General features: G+C 38.6%; 1 protein-coding gene across 6 annotated transcripts in view; it reads left to right on the forward strand.

The window, feature by feature from the left end:
- The window catches only part of KCNH1 (potassium voltage-gated channel subfamily H member 1), a 164,104-nt gene that overhangs the window by 74,207 nt on the left and 68,565 nt on the right, over positions 1-21,332 (forward strand). For 5 of the 6 annotated variants that reach the window (XR_001553869.2, XR_001553870.2, XR_001553868.2 and 2 more), the window contains exons 8-9: positions 4,651-4,850; positions 8,363-8,615. Coding sequence is in view for 2 of the 6 variants with exons in the window: in XM_015857406.2 (XP_015712892.1) it covers positions 4,651-4,850; positions 8,363-8,615 (453 nt within the window). In the remaining 4 variants the exon portion in view is untranslated. Of the gene's footprint in view, positions 1-4,650; positions 4,851-8,362; positions 8,616-17,061; positions 17,742-21,332 lie in introns of those variants that run through there. The other variant, XM_015857407.2, reaches the window with a different exon arrangement.

The raw sequence follows: 21,332 nt of genomic DNA on the forward strand, positions 1-21,332 counted from the left end.
TTCAGTGAGGAATGATGGAGCACAAATTTCCAAAGCTGTGCTTTCTGTCAGCTCGTGTATGAACTCATACATGAACTTTAAACTCATATGAACTTTAAATATAAAAGTAATAATAAGAAAAAATTAAATGGAGGCAGACTTTCTGGATCAGCTTTCCAGAAGCTGCAGAATGAAGGTAGTTCAGATTTAGAAAGAGCTGTGCATGTCAGGGCAAGATGTAAGAGGCAGTTCACTGGGTGGCATTGGTCTCACTTGTTGCTGTGTAGTTCTTGTGCACACATCTTGCATGCAGGGGCTTTGGATGAGTGCATTTTGAACAAATCAGCAGTCTGATGATTCATCTCAGGAACCGCATGCAGCACTTACTTCTGTAATTGGGGTAATTTCAAACCTCTCATTCTTCCAGATAGAAATTCTTCCTCTGATAATTCTAAAATCAGATCCCAGGTCTTTTATCTGTGCTGAGACCTACAGTGACTTGTATTTATTTCTCTATTCTTATTTGTTACATCATAAAAAGTAGCAGATTATTTGGTGACCTTTCCAACCTGTGTCTGACCTTCATGATTCACTTATGCAAGTAATTGGCTATTGAAATTACTACGCTTTTATCTTTGACGTTATTTAAACACTAGTTTAAATGGGGTGACACAGACTGCATTGTAAATGAGTAGTGACGTAGCTGGGGACAACGTTTTTCTTTATCTATTGTCAGAGAAGAATATTTATGTCTTGGTGGTGTCAGAAAACCTCTTTGCTTTCTGAGGGATCTTGACATTCGTGGAGGTGTTTGCTCTCTGCTTGATGTGGTACAGCTCTGTAGGCACTGTTAGAGCAGGCTGCTCCTCTAAACCTGCCACAGAGCCTCTTTCCAGCTGATGTATCCAAGAAGATCTTGAGGTCACATTTGTGACCTTACTGCATGGTGCGCCTGTTGCCTTGCTTGAATCTTCTCCTTCCCATGTTTTTTCTCTTTCTTCCTTTTGTCCTTTGTGCCTAAGACTACTAAGGAATTGATAGTTTCTATGTGGTTTGCAAGGCAGCACAATAAACTCCAGCAGCTCCAGGGAGCTTTAGATGTTGGATGTGAAACTGTATGACATGGCACTGTTACAGGGTGATGGGCTGATGTCACAGAATTCAGTCTATCATGAGAAGAAAGATCTTGAGATTTTGCTCGAAACTAAATTCCCCAGCTTCCTCTGGTAGGGTTTGATTCTGAAGTCTTTCTGAGGCAGCAATGTATTGCAGTGCATTTATTTCATTATTCGTTTGGAAGAAGGAAAAGGGACATAGCTAACTATTTCTAAGCAGAAGAGGTCACTTTTTAATATGCTAATGTACCTACCCAATTTTAGGCTGCAAAAATCCTTGACTTTAATGTCTTTAATAGTTATAAAGTGGTTAGCTAATAATAAATTAAGGATTGTGAGTTTGGATATATATATATATATATATATATATAATTTATATTTATATTAAATTGTATTTAGTAAAAATTAATATAGGCAGGAATAATTTTTCTTGCTAAGATAATTGGTCATACTGGAGCACAGTAGCTGCAGTTTGCAGTGGAAATTGCTCTAGGATTGCTCACCTCATAATAATTCAAATGAAGAATCAAATTTCTTTAGCCTTAATGTAACTGGACAGTAATGGGATAGATGGAGACTATTTTACCTTTGTTGGTACAGAGCTATGCGTCCCAAAATACTGAATCTGTAGGCCTTGCCATTTGCCAGAGCATGACAGACAGTTGTATGCCCACAGATACTGTTGTCCAGAAATCCACAGGTAAGAATTTGCTTGTGTCCCTGTGCCTTATTTGTCATCACTTTTCAGCATTGTATTGGCTGCTGGAAGAATGATGTTTGTGGGTGACCTACCCTGTTGCAATGTTCCCTAAGTGGGACTGCAGAATTTTTGGGTGTTTTTGTGGGGATCCTGGTGAAGGTCCACATAAGTAAGGAGTGCAGCAACAACATTCCAGTGGTCATGTTTGCATCCGCTTGCAGAGAGCTGAACAGGACATATTAAGGGAAAGGTAATGCTATTTAATTACAAAGTATTCACAGATTAAGCAGTATATATAGTCAATACTTTTTTTCCCTCTTTCTCCTCAAGCATTTCTTCATTGTTCAGGGCTCGTTGCATCAGACTTTCAGAGAAATAATCTATGCATTTCTAGTCACTGTATCTCTTACTGTATCTGTGCCGTATCACTATATCGATCTCTTTACTCTTTTAAAAACCAAATTTGCACATTTTTGTATTCATGTTTCAAAGGAAATTGGCATCTTATTATTGTTCGATAGAAGAAAACACTTGAATTGCAGTAAGTGGTAAACCCCTCTTACCACCTGTTTGGTGAGGCTTAATTTGAGATTTAAGGGAAGGGTCTCATGTGAGATTCAGTGAATGCTTTATATGGTCTCCCTTTGCTCTTTTGCAGAAACAGCTCAGGTGCCTGCCAAAAGAGTGGGTTTTTAGGAGAAAGGTAATCTAACTGGTCTGTAGAACCGGGCATTAAGATTTTCTGCCTTGTAGGTCTCTCTTGAATTCAGTTTTCAGGATGTATGTTGATGAAGAAAGGATCACACCATGGAAACCGAGAGACCCAGGGCACTGTGGTGCAACCTTTTTTTTGAGGCTTGAGTTCTCTTTTGATGGGCTTATTTAGTGAAGTTTAGATTAGAGTTTTTAAGTGTAATAATGTGGTTTGGTTTGAGTAGCCTCCTGTATGGAAAGAAAAGTTCTGAAGTTCTGGAATTGTCTGACCTAAAGTTGAGCTGCCTTCCTTACTCTCCCTTTTAATAGATGTTTTTATTTGTGTCATTGCTGATAGTAAAACTCTATGTCTACAGAAACAGCTATGATAGGCTAAAGCCTGGAAATCCCATGCAGCTGTTAACCTGTCTGGCATTCCTGAAGCATAATGAAGCCTCATTCATATTTGATTCAGGGTTTGCTCAGTGGATACGAATATTAATACTTTCTAGTGCTTTCTGATCAATTTAATGGATTGAGAGAGTAAAGAGGTAGGTAGATTGGCTGTCTAAGCCAGGCCAGTGCCCCCAGGCCCCAGTTCCTGCTCATCTGTATGGGGGATAGTTGGAAAAGAGGAGAGCTGATCTCTGCAAGGACTCATGAAAATCAAAGAAATCGTACAATGTCAGGAAAGAATTATGTAGAGGAACAGCTGTTTAAAAGCCTTGAGCTAGTCTAAATTTGAATTGCATCTCTCAGTTATCAGGGAAAAGACTGTCCTGTAAGCTTCTCTTACACATTACTAATGTGGTTTTTTTTTGTTTGTCATAAAATCATAAAGCATTTTAGTTGGCTTAAGGATATCTGAATACAATGCTGACCTGAATAAATAGCTGTGCTCTCGAAGGAATGAATATATATGTTTGTATAAAGAGGGCGTGGGAAGAAATAACAGCAATAATTTAGGTAAAGCAAAAAGATATCTTTTATAAATATGACTTTTCTGTTATTTACTTTTTTTTTTTCTTGGAGTGGAACATTTTTGATGCTGACAATTCAATGCCTGCTTGATGGGATAGGAAACGGCAAAGGGGAGAAGGTACTCGGTGAGCCAGAGCACTTACCAGTGGTTAACTGCTATCTAACTGCTCCTCTCCTTCTGTACTCAGCCTCTCACCTACTGGTCACTGACCTGCTCCCTGATGTAGGAAAGCTCACTGTGAGGCCTCCTGTCCTTCCCTTTTATTCAAAGCTGGTTTTGCTTAAAGAGCCCCAGCCTCTGCAAGCCATGACCACCAAGATTCCCACCAACCCGCTGTCCTATCTTGGGCTTTGGAAGGCAGATTTTCTCCAATCCTGTGTACTTTCATTTGGTTGGAATACTACTGGATATATTGCCTTTTGTTCTATCACATGCTTTTTATTAAAGACTTGTTGATCCACCAGCTGTGCCTGATGCAATCAGAAGAGCGAAATGGCCAGCTTATTGAGGGCTTTAGCTCTTGCCTCAGGCCTTGCTGTTCTGCCTGAGTAGTGTAAAACATAATACAAGTTTTTATGTATTATTAAAGTTACGTCTATAAATCACTGACCCGTGGTAGCTGTTTATTGCATATTCCATCTTCTGCTTTGATACATTGTTGTTGTCACACTGAGGTGGGTAATGATGACTCGGCTTACTACTGTGGTAATGCACTTAGCGCTTGGAAATCTGTCACTGATGGCGTTTCAACACAGGCACCGTAAACCAGAGATGAAATTTTAAAGTATTTGCTGTCAAGCTATTTGTCTTAGAATTCTTGTATCTTCTATTGCGGTTCCATAAGGGTTTTGATGCCACTGAATTGTCTGCTAGACAGAGAAATAGTTGTGGTTCAGGAGGTCTGTGCTGCAAGGCTTGCCATCACCAAAGAACAGGTGGTGGTCCTTGCTTTGCAGTGCTAAATCTGACCTATAAAATGCTTGTGCTCATCACAAAATGATGATTTTGTCACCAGATCCTGGTGACAAAACACCAGGATAGCATGCATTTGGATGGACTTGGCTTTTCTTTTCTTACAGCACAGTGGAACACAAGTTAAAAAAAAAAAAACAACAAACCAAAACCAAGACATATTATTTTAACTGTTGTTTTTTATCTCTTTCATTCTTCTCTTTTTACAGCCCTTCTGTATGCAACCATTTTTGGTAATGTGACAACCATATTTCAGCAAATGTATGCTAATACCAACAGATATCATGAAATGCTGAACAGTGTCCGAGACTTTCTAAAGCTCTACCAGGTCCCTAAAGGACTCAGTGAACGTGTGATGGATTACATTGTCTCCACCTGGTCAATGTCCAGAGGAATAGATACTGAAAAGGTGAGTAAATTAAACTTCAGGGAAACAATTCACATCCTGAAAGTATTGCATTGGAATAAACAGGAGGTACTTCCTTAATAAAGACAACGAACATGCTTTAAATAGTACAGAGTAGCAGTTTCCCTTTATTTTAAGCTCTTAAATGCAGCATTTCAGCTATTCTGTCATAATAAATTATGTTAGTGGTAGAAGTCTGTGTGTAGAAGTCATGCTGGCTACACAGCATGAAGTATTAGAAAAAACAATGAAAGAGCTTGCATTGCAGTAAATAGAGAAGATAAGTTTCAAATTCTAGTACAGCCTCAGAATTTCTTTGAGATTTTTGTGTTTTTTCTTTTGAGATGTTTTCAGGTATGCGAGCCTGCAAAATGTGATTTGTTTTGCCTTGGCAGAATTTAAATGTAATGCTGGAGATACAGTGATGACATCCAGATTTCATTAATAATAATAATGTGTTGTTTAAAAGCTGCTTTGCATGAGGTGAACATTATCATGCTCATTAATTGAATTTACAAGTAAAATTTCCATTGTTTGTTTTAGCATGACAAATGACCCTTCTCTAGTACATGAATGCAAAAACAACTACTTTCTGCTCTCATATTAGTTGCCAACTTTTATGGAGATTGATACTGTTTTACTTCTGCTCTGTGGTTTTGTGGGGTGCTTCATTCAGGAAATCATACCAGAGCTCCAGTCACCTGCCTTCTGGTTGGCTGTTGTTTAGTCTTGTATTCAGGACCGTAGATGCTGGAATTAAAGCAAACAAAGTTATTTCAGTTTCATTTTTAAATTACTGTTACGGGCAGATGTGGCCTCCACTGTGCTGTCTGGAGGCTGATGGATATTGTGTGCTTTCCTCAGTAGTCTTCAGCATATTTGTTATTTAGATCTCAGACTGTGATTCTGGGAGTTCTCCCCATAATAATTAGCCTTCAGAAGGAAAGGGTGTTTTAGTGCTAGACAGTGCTGATTAGAAGATGCTCTGTTTTCTCATGAAATATCTTTGTCTGAGGTTCTAAGTACTGCGGGAGACACGTTTAGGGAAGATAGATAGCATAAGAAATGCTGATACTTTCTTTCACTCCCTAATACAAACTCCAGTCATTGTTTTAATGCAGCAGTGAGAAAAAATTGCTATGTAATTTTTAGCTTATCTTCAAAGTCTATTTTCCTCTGGTAAAAGGGCAATGCTTTAAGAAAGCCTTAGGAGACAGTTGGATAACCAAACCTAGCACAACTTGCTGTAGCCTTTGAAATTTATCTTAATAAACAGAGAAACGCTGCAATTATCAGAGCATCAAAGAGCATAATATGGTGTTGATCTCAATAACTGCTGTGTTTGTAGCTGAGCTGCCACTGATAATGACATGTAAAACCAAGAAATCAACTTTCATCTGCATTGCAAAGTTAACACAATCTAAGGCTGAGTAATGGCTTGCCAATCCATAAAAACTGAGCTTCGCTGATTTGATGCCTCTGTATAACTTGTAACATGTCATGCAATGAATAAAACATGTTTTGCTCCAGAGACAAAACAGTGGTAGTTTTGCTGCTGTGTAATGCAATGCAGTTTTCTACATACGAAGCAGATAAAGATAATTTTAAAACAGAACCAACCTTATCACTATTTTGTAAGCCATAAGTTTGTCTATTCAGTGTTAACTGCAGTCATGCTAGGGAGTGAATAATCAGCTAAAAATGCAGTCCAGAAGTCTAGAAAAATGCTATTATAACATAATCTAACCAAGAGCTGCTGAGATTCTAAAATTAAGCTGTGATGATCTGTTTTATACCTCCCATATAAATGATAATCTTCTGCTGTTCGTCTGTAGCTTTCAAATGTGTTTAATCCCTATTTATTTTTATGAAGTACGGAGACATCTTAAACAGAGAATGGAAAAATAGCTAACTTCCTCCTAGAATGGGAAACTAGGGGGATTTTGGATAAGAGCCTTGCTTTAAATATTCTCTTGTATATTCAAGTTTTCTTGTTGCTATTTCTATTACAGCAGCCTTTTGTGTATGTGATGTTCAAGTAACTGTGGAGTGTATGTGTGTGCCAAATTTCGGCAGGCATCTGAAAATACAGAATGTTTTTATTGTCAGAGGAAATGAGATAATTGCAGAGACAGCTATGGCTGTTGCCTGTGATCCATGTTAAATGTTGATCTTTCTGCCCAAACTCATTCTGGTGAGTCTGGAAGTCTGAAAACTGGCAGGTTTTGGGGGCTGCTCGCTGTGGGGCAGGTGAGAAAAGTCATCCACGAATGTCCTACAACTAAGCATTATGCAAATATATATCTTTTTTGGAAGTGATATCTATAATAGAAAGTTTACTTGGAGGGGAGCCAAAGGTAATTTTAACACTAGAGCTATTTGCCCTTGGAGTGTCCTGGTACCACTTCCTCACAGAGGGATCAGAGCTTAGTTCTTTGCTCAAAGGTTTTGCATACAGCCACGAGGAGGAGTGGAGGCACATAGCCATTGTGCTTCCTGTGCTACCTTTATGTTTTCCAGGAGAGTTTTCATGCAGAAAAATGTGTGGGATTAACACTGAGGCTCGCCCAGAGTGCTCCTTAATTGGAAGACATAGGTATTAACAAAAAGAAAAATGAGACAGACTCATACTACTCAGAATGTTTTTTCTCAAAGAATGTGCTTGAAGTGTACTTCCTTACAGACTTTATCTTCTGAGGATTCTGTCATCCTTGTTCATGTTATGTGTTTCCAGAGATTTTGCCAGGAACTCTTCACCCATACACGGAGTAGTAATTCTGCATTCTTTCCACTCAGCTGCCTGTATTACATTAAAAAGGTTCAGAAATAGTCCTGACTGGTACTGAAGTGCTAAACATCAATTTATGTACTTCGGAGGACACATCATCAATAGCCGTGAGGAATGTTGCATTTGGAACATTCCAACACACACGGTCAAAATCCCTTCTGCTCTAACAAAAAAATCTGTTACCGCTACCGAGGGGGTAACTTTTAAATATGTACAAGACTCAATATTGAGCTAATGAAACTTCTAATAAATTTTATCTTTTTTTCCTTTTTCAACAATTGAGATCATGCTTTGCTCTGTACAATGTTTTTCTCACCTGGAAAATATAATTTGTGCAGCTTTCTTATAGAATATGCCTCTCAAAAAACATGACATAACCACTAGAAATGATCCTTCAGCAGCCTTTTCTCCACTACTTTCTGTATTCTTGTGCTATTATTTTATTTATTTTTTGTCTTAAAAACTCAGAGTCTCATTGTGGTAATTCAACATCCTGCAGAACATGTTGCTAAGATAAAAATGTTTTCCTTCAGGTATTATAAAGTAGACTGAGTATTGTGGCTTGTGAGTACATATAATGTAGAAGAGTATGAACTGAGGTTAGAAAACTTAGGAGGAGGAGGAAAGCAATTGTTTAAACAGTGTTTTAAGGGATGAAACAGGAATGTATAGTGATGCGTCATGTTCAAGCCATGCAGAGGAATTGACTGCCTGATTTCCTTTTCAGGTTTTGCAGATATGCCCTAAGGACATGAGAGCAGATATTTGTGTTCATCTGAACCGCAAAGTTTTCAAAGAGCACCCAGCCTTTAGGCTGGCAAGCGATGGGTGCCTTCGAGCACTTGCAATGGAATTTCAGACAGTGCACTGTGCCCCAGGAGACCTGATCTACCATGCTGGTGAGAGCGTCGACAGCCTTTGCTTTGTGGTTTCGGGGTCTTTGGAAGTAATCCAGGATGACGAGGTTGTTGCTATATTGGGTGAGTTTCACAGATGATACATACACTGTGTGCAAGTATAAATACACAGAGTGTTTTTATAGCCTCTTCTACTCAAGCACTTAAGTCATTTTTTACTAAAACTCCAGTCAGGTTATCTTTATCACAGCCTAGTGTGGTGTATGTTAAAGAAACAGACAACCATATGATGTTAGATGTTTATTGTTTGGAAAAATTGAAAGAGAAGGGGAAAAAAGAATTATTTAGTATCATGCAGAAGCATTGAATGAAGTCATTGCCTTGTCCTTCCTGTTCCACATAGGTGAATAGGAAGGGTAATCATCTTGTGTGCAGATTGCTTCAACTTCTTCCCATCAATGGAAACACTGAGAGCCTTTCAGTACCTGAGGAGAACCTATAATCAGGAGGAGAGTAAACTCTTTGAAAGGGCCAATAGTAGCAGGACAAGGAGAAATGGTTTTAAGTTGAAAGAGGGAAGATTTAGGTTGGATGTCAGGGGGTAGTTCTTTACTAGGAGAGTGGTGAGGAGTAGTAATTAGGAACAGGCTGCCCAGGGAGGAGGTTGTGGATGCCCCGTCCTTGGAGGTGTTCAAGGCCAGGTCGGATGGGGCCCTGGGCAACCTGATCTAGTAAACGTGGAAGTTTGGTGGCTCTGCCAGGAAGGGGGGGTTGGAGCTTCATGATCCTTGATGTCCCTTCCAACCTAGATCATTCTGTGATTCAGTGAGAAGCTGCTCTTGGTGTTCTTTCCATCTCACCAGATTTCTTTTCATGAGAAAATTTATTTAGGACTTCAGAAAACTTACTTTAAAAGGCCTCCCTACCTGCCTTTCTTCTACTCTCCTGATTAAAAACATAGTTTTGCTGAACGTTCTTCTATTGTCTTAATTTTAGATTTTTTTGAAACAATATTTAGCTCAATAAGTCAAAGTAAAGTAGAAATTCATAGCAGTTATGTTAACTTGGAGTGACAGCTTTAGGTTTGGAGGCACTAAAAAGTAGCTGATAGTGCTATGAACAACATTCTGAAGCAAAGCTAGAAGGAAGGAGTGTGATAATCCAATAGATGGAGATAAATAGTGGGCTGGTTGAAACATTGAAAAGGTGATACTTATCCTTTGATTCTGTCAGGCCCTTTTGTGATAAAGTAAGTTCTCATGGTGACTTTATCCAGTACCTGTCACTCGTAGCAGCCTGGTAAAGGAACTCGATAAGCCTAATTATTCTAAAAACATACGCTCAACTCTAAGAGGAATGTCTACTGGAAAATGAGGGTGATAATAATATTCAGAGTTCAGTTCTCTACTTCTAAAGAGAACTGCATGTATAGCACAGTGTCAATTTCATGTCCTGAAGAATCAAGTTTGTAATATTTTGTGCTGTACAAGAAACTAAAAAAAGGTGAAAAGTAGCAGAATAACTTTGTTTTCTTCTGGAATCAGGTTGTGAAGCTGTCTATTGAAAGTTTCCCTGTCCTGATGAAAGTGGTTAGCTGAAGTTTTCCCCTATTTTAGATGAGTAGGAACTGTACGCCTTCAGTATCTTGTAATGCAACAAACACATTACTGAAGATGCTGCAGGAGGTAGATGTTAGGCAGGAAATCTTGGCCTTTGCAGTCTGAGTTTTCTTATCAGTAGAACAGCAATGATTTTTTTTTAAAAAAATTTCATTTTCAGCTAAGCTTGCCAAGCATTTGATAAAAGCACACCAGATAAAACAAGGCACTACAAGGAAAGAAAGCACATCATACATTGTGTAAGAAACATGATTGTTGCTGAGCATTCAGACAGAGCAGCTTATTCCATAAGTTTTGTTTACCAATCACAGCTAAGCATGGCTCAGAAGATCTGGCATGTAACAGCGAACCATGTGAGGGATTCTGTAGAGTAATTTCAGTTACCAGATATTACAGGGTGACTGTAATCTCCTCACAGACAATCTTGGAAAAAAAAAAATACAGTGCATAAGTTATTTCAAGTGAATTATTTGCTCAGGTTTGGCTGTCACTGAATAAAGCAGGCTTTGCAATTTGCAGTGTAGCCTGTATCTTCTGCACAATAGAAGAATAAATTGCATCTCTAAATTACTGTGTGTGACTGTGGTACTATATTACGTAAACCAAAGGCAATCTACACTTGATCTGTACAGTATCCGATTCATATGAAAAATTTTCAAGTTCTGGAATCATTTAGCTTTGCAGACAGGCATACAAAAGTATATCATGTAGCCTTGGAGCATATTTTGTGCACCTGCATTGGCTCATGCAACAAGTATATTATCAATTCAGGCTTAAGTTCTTACAAGAAAGAACTGACTTAGATTGACCTGGACTAGTAAGAGTACTGATTTAGAAGAACTTGCACAGGGGTCAGAAGTGGAAAAAAATTTATTCTTTGTTTTGGATCACCTAATATTACATTCCCTGTTAATTTAATGCAGAGACAACACAAAATGAGTACATTTCAGGAGAAACCACAGCATTTATATTAAAAATTTAAAGAAATTTGTATGAAGTCGGATTTGTTGGGAGGAAAGACACAGTTTTGAGTTGCATCCAACGTTTCTACTGAAGTAAATTACTAATGTTAATGTATTACAAATCGTTGGACTTGATGTGTCAAAAAAAATACTATTCCCCTATTCCCCTTCCTCCCCCCCCCCCAAAAGAAAAGAAATTTGCCTTTAAGATGATTTGTTTGTGATTCCTTCTAAAACAAATAGAAGAAAAAGAAAGCAAAACAAGGCACTGTACCACTGTGCTTTTTTATGTTAATGTTTTGATCAGGAGGGGAATTGTGTAGAAGTGGAGTCTGGCTAGCAGGAAGCAGCATGGATGAGATACAGTGCAGTTTTCTGTAGTTCTCTCTTCTTCCATTTCTACTGATGTTATTGCTTAGAAAAAGCTTTGAGATATGCTCAGTGCTTTATGGAAGACAGAGACAAATAATGCAGTCCCTGCCCTGAAGAGAACTGAGTGAACTGTAGGTCATCCAGGACTTCCATTAAGAGCCTGTTTTCTACCTGATTTTGCTTTTAACTTTTCGAAGCCTTGCCCATTTGGACTGATGCTGCTTTATCCATCAGAGACTGAGTTATCTCTTTGAACTACCGTTGCTTAAAAACTAAACCATTTATCCAAATGTGGGTAAGGAAAATGGGTTATTTTGTCACTGCCGAAAAACAATTGGGAATGTATATGCACTTCATTTGGCAGCACTCATTTCTCTGCTTTGGATCACAACCTTCAGGCTGAGCCATCGGCCATCTGAAAACCTGACCGTGTCGCAGGCCTTTAAAAGGTAAAATTTGCTCATCCTCAGGAGAGATTTAGTGGTTATTAATAGAGAGAATATCTTAAAAATATCCTCCCTGACATCTTATGATCCCAGACAAGAATCATAAGCTCTAGCTACAGCTGTATTTAAGATAAACAGGGGAAGGGTGATTGTAGGAGGATCATGAACCTAAGCTAGCCTCGCTAGTTATTTCTTACTTTAGGGAGGCTGGAGGACCTGAACTGTCTTTTAAAGTGTTTTTTGTATTTTTTACATTATGGAGGTCTGTGTTTCCTTAGTGCGCAGCATGAGAATACAGATTGTTTTTTAGAACTGCAGTGAGCAAGAAGCTGCTAGAAGTCAGACTGAGTAGATGTTATGCTGTTTCTGAGGCTGATGTGGTACTTCTGAGGCTTCAGCCTTTTACTCTACGTCCCTTCTTATCTCTCCTCAGCACTGTTAGAGGAAGTGCTGGTTCCTCTTTTACATCTCTAATTGCATGTGTGCATTGAAATTGTAATAAAAATAGTAAAATAAAACTATGACATAACAGCTAGCATCAAACTTCTTGTATTTTCTGGAAACACAGTGAAGGAGAAGATATAAAGCCTTGTTAGAAAATAAATCCTTTTGTGTTGATGTGCAAATATCTGATCATGAATACTAAAATCAAAATGCTTCTTAGTAGAAGGTAATCATCTCTAACTTAGAGATTGTATTCCAAGACTGAACTGAAAATCCCTCATTTCTTGTGAAAAAGAAGGAGGCAACAAATTCTTAGACTGAGGTTGAATCCAACCAGTTCTTTTTAAAACCGAAATCTTTGAAGTTTAAGGAATTGTTTCAGTATGGAAAACCTCTTCTACAAGGACAGGCTGAGAAGAGAAGGCTCCAAAGTGACCTGATAGCAGCATTTCAGTATCTAAAGGAGGGCTACAGGAAAGGTGACAGACTCGTTAGCAGGATCTGTTGTGATAAAATAGCAGAAAATGGTTTCAAGCTTAAAGAGGGTAGATTTAGGTTGGATATAAGGAAAAAGTAATTTACAGTGAGGATGGTGAAGCACTGGCACAGGCTGCCTAGAGAGGAAGTGAATGCCTCATCTCTGGAGGCATTCAGGGCCAGGCTGGATTGGGCTCTGAGCAACCTGATCGAATTGTGGATGTCTGTGTTCATTGCAGGGGAGTTGGACTAGGTGGCCTTTAAAGGTCCCTCCCAGTTCTAAGGATTCTTCAGTACTGAGAGAAGATAAACCTTGAAATTAGGATGACAGACTTTTTCTATAAAGCTGTATCTTGTTCTTAGATTTCCAGACTGCTGAAATATTTGTCATCTAATTACTCCCGGAGGGCCTGACTACACAGCAAATCTTCACTGTGTGAACTGTTCAAAGTTGCTGAAGTAGTCTTGATGAATCCCTGCAAGAGGATCATCTCTGCATATGAATGTCTTTCAGATTTGATTAGAGTAGGAGCCCTTAAGCCTTTGTTTAACAATTGGAATTAAAGCCTTGAAAACCACCGTGATCCTCAAAGCTGACCAATGGATAAGAAAAATAACATTTGCTAGAAGGTTTAGTTTGAAAAGAGAAACAAATTCCTCACCCCCAAAACATTTATCCTAAGAGCAAAGCAATCTATCCCAGACTTACATCCAAGCTGATTTGCATTTATTAAGTTTTTACTATCTGTATTTGAGTTAAGAACTTTCAAAAGAATAAATTTTTCAGTAGACTTCTGGTTTAGCAAAGAAGTGTTAATGACTTATATCCCATACTGTCCCACAGTAGTATTTAAAATGTATCTTCTAAGGACCCTGTTTAGACAGCAGCTGTTAGTATTTGTGGAAATGATGTATGATGTCAAAAGTCAGTAGAGAGCCTTATATATATGCTTATTTTTATAGATGAGACTAATTACAAAATCTCTCAGATTTCAGACATGTAGATGGGGGAAACTAGGAAGGATCCTACAAAAAAAGTAGAGAATCCCTGTCACATGATCTGATTGGAAAACTGTGAATAGCTTTAGTGGTGTGCTGATCTATAGTCCAGTGACTATCATGGTACACCATCTGAAGGTCACAAGATGACCTGAAAAAGGGTAAGCTTCATAATAGATTTATTAATCTACTGATGCAGTTCAATAAGAAAATGATTGTTCCCTTTGTGCATTGTCCTGTGATTTGGTTCCTGGATGGCTTGTTCCAAGTATGCTTTTGTGCAGTTGAACACATGAATGCCTACAGGTTTGCTTGGTACGGCCACAGAGTTGGCTGAATCATAACTGACGATGGCCTCAGAAATAATGTGAAAACATTTGCCTGATACTGCTAAAATGCATTCAGTGTGTGAATGTTTATAATTGATGGAATCAGCCAAGTACTGTATATAATTTTTTTCATATGTAAAATCGACCCAACACTTGTATGGAAAATAAGAAAGTACATCCTTCCATGTCACTGAGTTCAGCTGAGATTAATCATGACTGAAGAGATTCTTGCACCATTGAATTTTGTGGCTAGTTTGGTTCTACCCTGAACTGCACCAAACAGATTGAGGCAGCCATATCATGTTGCCGCTTGTTCTCTTTTGTTGTTGTTGTTTTTAAAGCAATAGGACTTAGTGGAAACCATTCAGACTGTGATCTCTTTTTTTTACACTTAAATATGCTGTAGCTGTCCTCTAGCACACATCCCTGAGTTTTTAACCCTGTAGTACTTGTCTGCTTTCTAACCTAATACCAGCTACTCCCACAGTTTTGTCTTTTCTCAGTTGAAAAAAATGATAATGACTGTAATAGGACAGATTGGTTAAAATGGCTGAATGCTGACTGCTATGGCCTTGACTGCAGTAAGCTGGAAACAGTATTGTCCCAGCACTGTATGCTTCTCAGCAAGTGTCTGTACATAAGGCATCTTCTATAAAGAGTTGAATCCTGTGCCAGAATGTAGACAGAAGATGGAAGGGCAAAAATATTGGGTTTACTCTGCTGTCCCAGAAAGTGGTGGTTGCCTATGCCCTTCTTTAACACTCACTGCAGAATCCTGCATGGAAGCAAGCAGAGATACCAGGACCACATCTACTTGCAGGTGTATATGGCATAGGCACTCACCTCTACTCCTGGTATGCTTGTTGAGAAATGGCAGTTCTCTTTCAGTCCAAGTGGAGGAGGCCACGTACTTATATTTCCCTGTATGGTGTATGATTTTACTTTCAGCTGGCAGGTAACACAAGTGAGATACGAAAGAAAATTAAGGGAAATTCCTAGCTCATTTACTGTGAGCTAGGAAAATCATTGCCTTCTGCAAGGACAGTTTGTATTGTTATTCCTTTTGCTGTCATCAATGCTAAAGGAAAACGGTAAAATGTAGTAGTACATAATCATGAGAATAACATATGCAGTAATTATGTGTCAGGAATTTTTAGGCTAGACCTGACTACATAATTTATCACTGTTAGTGGGAAGCACGTCTATCTAATCTACTTTTTTTTTATTGGATTGAGGGGTGAGGCTTCATGTGATGCACATAGACTTGATTTTAAGATCATATATAAGTTGGAGGAAGAGAAAATTGAATGTATCTAACACAGATCTTTTATTGTTATTTACAAAGCTATAACGTTGTCGAGATTGGAGGCTGTGGTTTTAACATGATATTGCAGGAAGCTTGATGTGCTATGTTTTATTTTAGAGGGATATTAAATGCTCCATTTACTTTGTGTGGAGAAATTCCTGCTGATTTAATCTTATCTAATTACAATCTTAAAGGAGCATTATAAGAACAATTGTTTGTTTTCCTCGCAATTGTTTTAGCTTACTCATCTTGCCGTGAGCATTTCATTCAGATGGGGCTTGTTTCAGATTTTGGTAGGACAGATTCCATCCTGATAGGACAGTGCAATTTTAAGGGCAACTGTACCAGAGGGATAAGGGTTTATTAGAGGAAAAACAGCAGTGCAGGAGTACTGTCTGTCTTAGGCCTTTTCATTGGAAAAGCATTGCATCTTCTATGCAATCACGTGGAAATTGCTTCTCAGTGGGCTTGAAGATGTTGGATGTTGACTGCGCTGAGCTTGGTCTGCTATCTTTTCAACGTCCCAGTACCTGAGCTAACTCACATTTCCCTAAACTACGCTGCTTTATGTACAATTCAGAAACTGTGTGCTTTGATGCCTGTTGCTCTTCAATACCAAGTCTTTGAAAAAAAATAACTTGAATTATTTATTTTTCACTTGCGTTTTAAATATAGGTAAACTTTGCTTTGTGTAAAAAATACTAAGCTGCTGTGCTCTTAGATTTCAGAGGTAATGTTGGATTATGGTTGGAATTAGATTTTTCTTAATATTTTCAAACATGGTATCTTACATCACTGCATTGTTTGTGCTGTTGAATAATGCTGTGATATGAACAACGGCTTTCTTTGGAAAGGAGTGGTTGAAATTAAAATCCAGCTTTATCTTCAGTAGTTCTGTTGTGCTCTTTGTATTGTTTAAAGCTGGTGCATTCAAGTTGACATACATAGGCAGATTGGACAAGTTGCATGTTTCTGTGAAATGATTCAGTGAGCATTAACTGAAGGAATGACTGTATAAATCTGATTTCCTCAATGCCTGCCCAACCACATTATTAGCAAAGAAATTGGAAGTGAAGATCATGCTAAAATTTAATACCCACCATTTAACTGTGGCATAAAAGAGGTCAACGTTAATGCAAAATTTTAATTTCATGGGAGACATAGAAGCAACGTGGAAACTTTTTGTTGTGAAGTATAGGTTCATTTCAAATAATGATTTTGGAGAGAGAGAGTCCCTTATTCCCGTAGTCAAGCTATTTGGAAGAGAAAGTATGGCCTGCCATCAGGAGTTGATTATTTTGAGAACTCTGCCAGACTCTGCCTATTCAGTGTCTAGTTTCCAGCAGAGCATTAAAAGTAGAAATTAATATGAAAAAGCCATTGTGCACTAGTGCATAATTTCTAGATAAAAATGATGGACTGTGCATGCATTGGAAACACAGGTTGGTAAAACACTTGATTAATGTTCTCCTGGAATACATGGGGAGAAGGGGACTCACTATGCATAGAAGCTTCAGGGGTAAACTCGGCACTACAAATTATATTACTTTTTCTATGACTTCTTGATTTATTATGGCAAATTAATGCAACTTTGTATAACTTTTGCTACTTCTAGTTGAACACCACTATGTGTGAAAGAAGACCCCTTTTGAAGGCGTTAATGCCTCGCAGGTTCCTGGCAGCAATGGCTCATTGTCAGCCAATGTTGAGATATGGTGGAGGTGAGACTCCAGCATGTTCATTGATATGGAGGCTTGCTTACCAGTTATATACGCTTGTACACCTCTCTCCAAAGAGAGGTGTGAAGACAAACAATTAAACCTACAAGTATTCATGGAGCGCTTGCATGCTTTCCTTCACTGTCTACAGGTTTTAAAATATGTTTTTTTTCAGAGGTGTGCTTCAAAATGTTTATTCTAGAGGGCAAAATGCAGTTCTTGGAACTCTTGTGAAAGTTTTAGCCTGAAATTGAAAAGAAAATTCATATGTGAGGGCTTTAACTTAAGCTTCAAGCAACAGCTATAACATGAAGCCTGTTTCTAAGTCATTGGATAGGAACTGCAAGAATACTGCAATATGATCCTCATGTACAGCTTTTGAAGTAACACTGTTTGTGCAATGGCAACACTACTGTGCAGTATATATATATTTTTTTCCATTACTTAACAAATAAATTCAAGTACATTTGTGACTCATTATTTGAGCTGGCAACTTCCATGTCTTCTGAGCTTGGTACAAACTTGTCTTTATTACAGTTTTTTTAATGGTAACTATTAAAAAGCAAGTAAGGGTGAATGATTCTGTTGCAGCCTCCTGGCTTTTAGTGAGGAAATCTTGTAGAGCCCAGTTAACGTTTTAAAGCTGTTCTTATCGCATTAGGTCAAATATTGACGTATCATCCATACTCTATTTGCAAAGACAAATAAACACAATAATAAAAAGAGAAGTCATAGCTGTAACTAATTCATGTTGTAGCGTTTCTTCCAAACGCTAAAAAAGTACTTTCATTTTTTTTCTTGTATAATAATAATTCATTCAGTTGTATAGCACGCTAACTACAGAACTGATGCCAATCTGTGTTTTAAAGCATGTACAGATATAGTGTTTCCATTTGTGCACCTGGCAAATCACTGGAGGTGCACTCTTGGTATTTTATCACTGTATCAGTTCTTTTGGAATCAGTGGGACTGATACTTGGGCTTTTTTTTTTTTTTTTTTTCCCTCTTGCCTTGTGGAGGAAGAGAGTGATTAAAAGCCTCTGGTTAACAGAAAAACACATTCTCAGCTGTACAGTTGATTGTTCAATTACTATGACATGCTTTAGTTTGAACTCAAGAAATCTTAAGAAAATCTAAAGTAGCAGATCACTTCCATGCATCAATTTCTGCTGGCTGCAAGTGTGTTGGAGCGCCAAGCTACTGACCATGCAGTGGCTGTCTGATTGCACACATTATGGCTACGCAAACTGCGTGCTCCAACTTGATGCCAAACTGTAGCTCTGGTTCTTCTGGCTGACAGTTATTCTGTGCCTAAAACAATGCTCCATCCATAGGAAAATTTATTTTTGCTGTGATGCACTTTGGGAAGCAGTGCTGGGAATCTACATATGCAGGTGCTGCAGCTGCAGTGGAAGGCTGATCAGCATCACAGAAAACAGTATTTGCTGACACCAGATTTCCAAGATAAACTCAGTTCTGCACTGAGCAGTGTTTGGTTCTTCTGGCATGTTTTGGGTTTGCTGGGGCTATGTCAGAACACAGTTCTTCTACTGTTCAAACATACTGATGAAGGCAAGTCTGGAGGGTACCTGAGTCTGACTGCTATCTGCTGCTGTAGCAACTATTACTATTGATTTGAGAGTGATTCTGAGATTACTACTTTGGTTGATGTTCTGAAAATCCTTGGAAAGGATGCTGCGAAAGTCCCTGATGACTTGGAAGATGTTTAATATACAAATCCCTGTCCTCTTCTCCCTTCCCAGCACCTGATACCTGCATCACACCAAAACTGTACCATGATGCTGAGACATCTAGAGCCAGGAAATGATATAATTATTTTGTCTGTCAAGATATTCCATATGATGTTCTATGAATAGTGTGGAATATCTTCTATTTGTGAGATCTCCAGTACTTCCTGCTGCAGTACAGAAGAAATGAATTGTTGTTCTGTTAGGCACATCGTGGCAGTTTGGCTCATAAAGTGTGAACACAGTTCTGTTCCTGAACAGAATCAGCAAAATACTAGACTTAGTTGCAATATTTAGATCTTCATTCTGAGTGCTGCTTTTAGGAGGCAGATTGGATGTGGATCTTTTGCCTGACTCTGGCTGAATTTGCGGTAGTAACAGTAATTCTAGTTTCACTTTAAGATGAACATCAAATTTGATGTAAAGACAGGGGAAGAATAAGGCACTGGTTATAGAATCATAGAATCACCCAGGTTGGAAAAGACCTCAAAGATCATCAAGTCCAACCACAGCCTAACCATAGTACCCTAACTCTAACAACCTTCTGCTAAATCATACCTCTGAGCACCACATCCAAACAGCTCTTAAACACATCCAGGGATGGTGACTCAACCACCTTCCTGGGGAGCCTATCCCAGTGTTTAACTACCCTTTCTGTAAAGAAGTGTTTCCTAATGTCCAACCTAAACCTACCATGGTGCAACTTGAGGCATTTCCCCTCATCCTGTCACCAGTGAGAAGAGACCTGCCCTGCTCTCACTGTGAGCACCCTTCAGATACTGGAAGAGAGTGATAAGGTCTCCTCTCAGCCTCCTTTTCCTCAGACTAAACAGCTCCAGCTCCCTCAGCCTCTCCTCATAGGGTTGATTTTTCCAAGCCCTTTACAAGCCTTATTGCCCAATGAAATATATGAAATAATTCTTTACAGTTTAAGTATGTCAGGGTTTGAAGACTTGTTATTATAATTAAACAAGTAAATATAAAAGGCAGAAAACTCTGGTTTTCCAGTGCAGGCTACTCTGAGAGTGAAAAGGTCCTCAGCCCACAACAGGGAAAATAAATGATTAATAGTGAAAGCTTAGATCATCCACTTTAAGCATGATTGATAGGTAGTGTTCCTGGCAAATGTCTGGAATTCTGTGAGCTGGGAATGAGAAATGCAAAGTACTGACAAACAAATGGCCATCTGCGTTTCCCTGGCTTTTTAATCTTTCTTCAAGGTGAGATGTATGAAGCTTGGAGTTACGTAGAAAAGGAGGCTTTTGACTCAGGTTCTCTAGTGATACCCTATGCTTTACCCAACACAGTTTGATGAATGAAAAGATAAAATCTAACTTGTGCATTGTTTCATTTCCTATGTACACAGAGCAGCTCCATAATGTTTGTAGTTGCATTGTACTAATTAGATTTCATGCTGCTATGGGGCAGTAGCATAATTATTGTGTCTTTTTATGATACAAAAACTTCTCTGGAGAGATTAAGAAATAGCCCCAGAAACAAGCTGGAATGTCTCTCCTTTATGCTTGGACTATCCGCTCTGACTGCTGCTCATCAGTGACAGCACATTTCTATACTTGACAGTTTCCAGAGTGTTAATTAAAACAGTTGTTTAGCTAATTGCCTGGAAGATTCCAAGTAAAAGCATATTTATTCTGAAGGCAAACAATCAATTTTTACCTAGTGAAGCATATCAATTTTTATGGTGCATAAAAGTCTTTTCATTTCAATTTTGAATATATTGTGTGTTTGCCTGTCTAAATGCTTTGTGGAAGATGTTCTATTTTAACTGTGTGGAAGCTATTTTTGTAGGCCATTTTTAAGGCATCTACTGAAAAAAGCATATACTTAAATAATTGAAAACATGAAAACTCAGTGCCATTAAAAAATGAAAACTCACTTACTGCAGTGACCTGTTGGACTACCACCACGTTTCCTGATATGCAACCTTTGTCGTATTGCTAGATGTTGATGCTGCCCTGTGTTAAGGGGCAGTGGTAGGAAGGATGTGATCATGGTGCTTTTGCCTAACTCTCTGGGGAAAAATGTGTTTACAGGTAGATTCAGTGTCTATATGCATTTGAAACTGAAAGGCAGTCTACACTGTTATAAAGCATTCAGGGAAAAATCGGTTCCTGGCAGGTGGAATGTACAGGCATCTGTGGAGGACTGGGAGCGCATCAGCATGAAGTCCAGCTTATTGTGGTATGTTGTAGTGTGACACCAGGCTGAATAGCTTCTCATGGAAGAGATCATGTAAAGGTGGAAGTACAGCTCAAGGGCTGGCATGAATGTTCTCGGTCAAATTTAGAAGGCTTCTTGGCCATTTTGTTTATGATGTTTCCTGTGTAGACTTTTATACTTGACTATTTATTTAGGGAAAGAACCTAGAAAGACCACTATTATATATCTTGATGCTTTGG

This window comes from Coturnix japonica, chromosome 3 (assembly GCF_001577835.2).
Source record: "Coturnix japonica isolate 7356 chromosome 3, Coturnix japonica 2.1, whole genome shotgun sequence".
Lineage (NCBI taxonomy): Eukaryota > Metazoa > Chordata > Aves > Galliformes > Phasianidae > Coturnix > Coturnix japonica.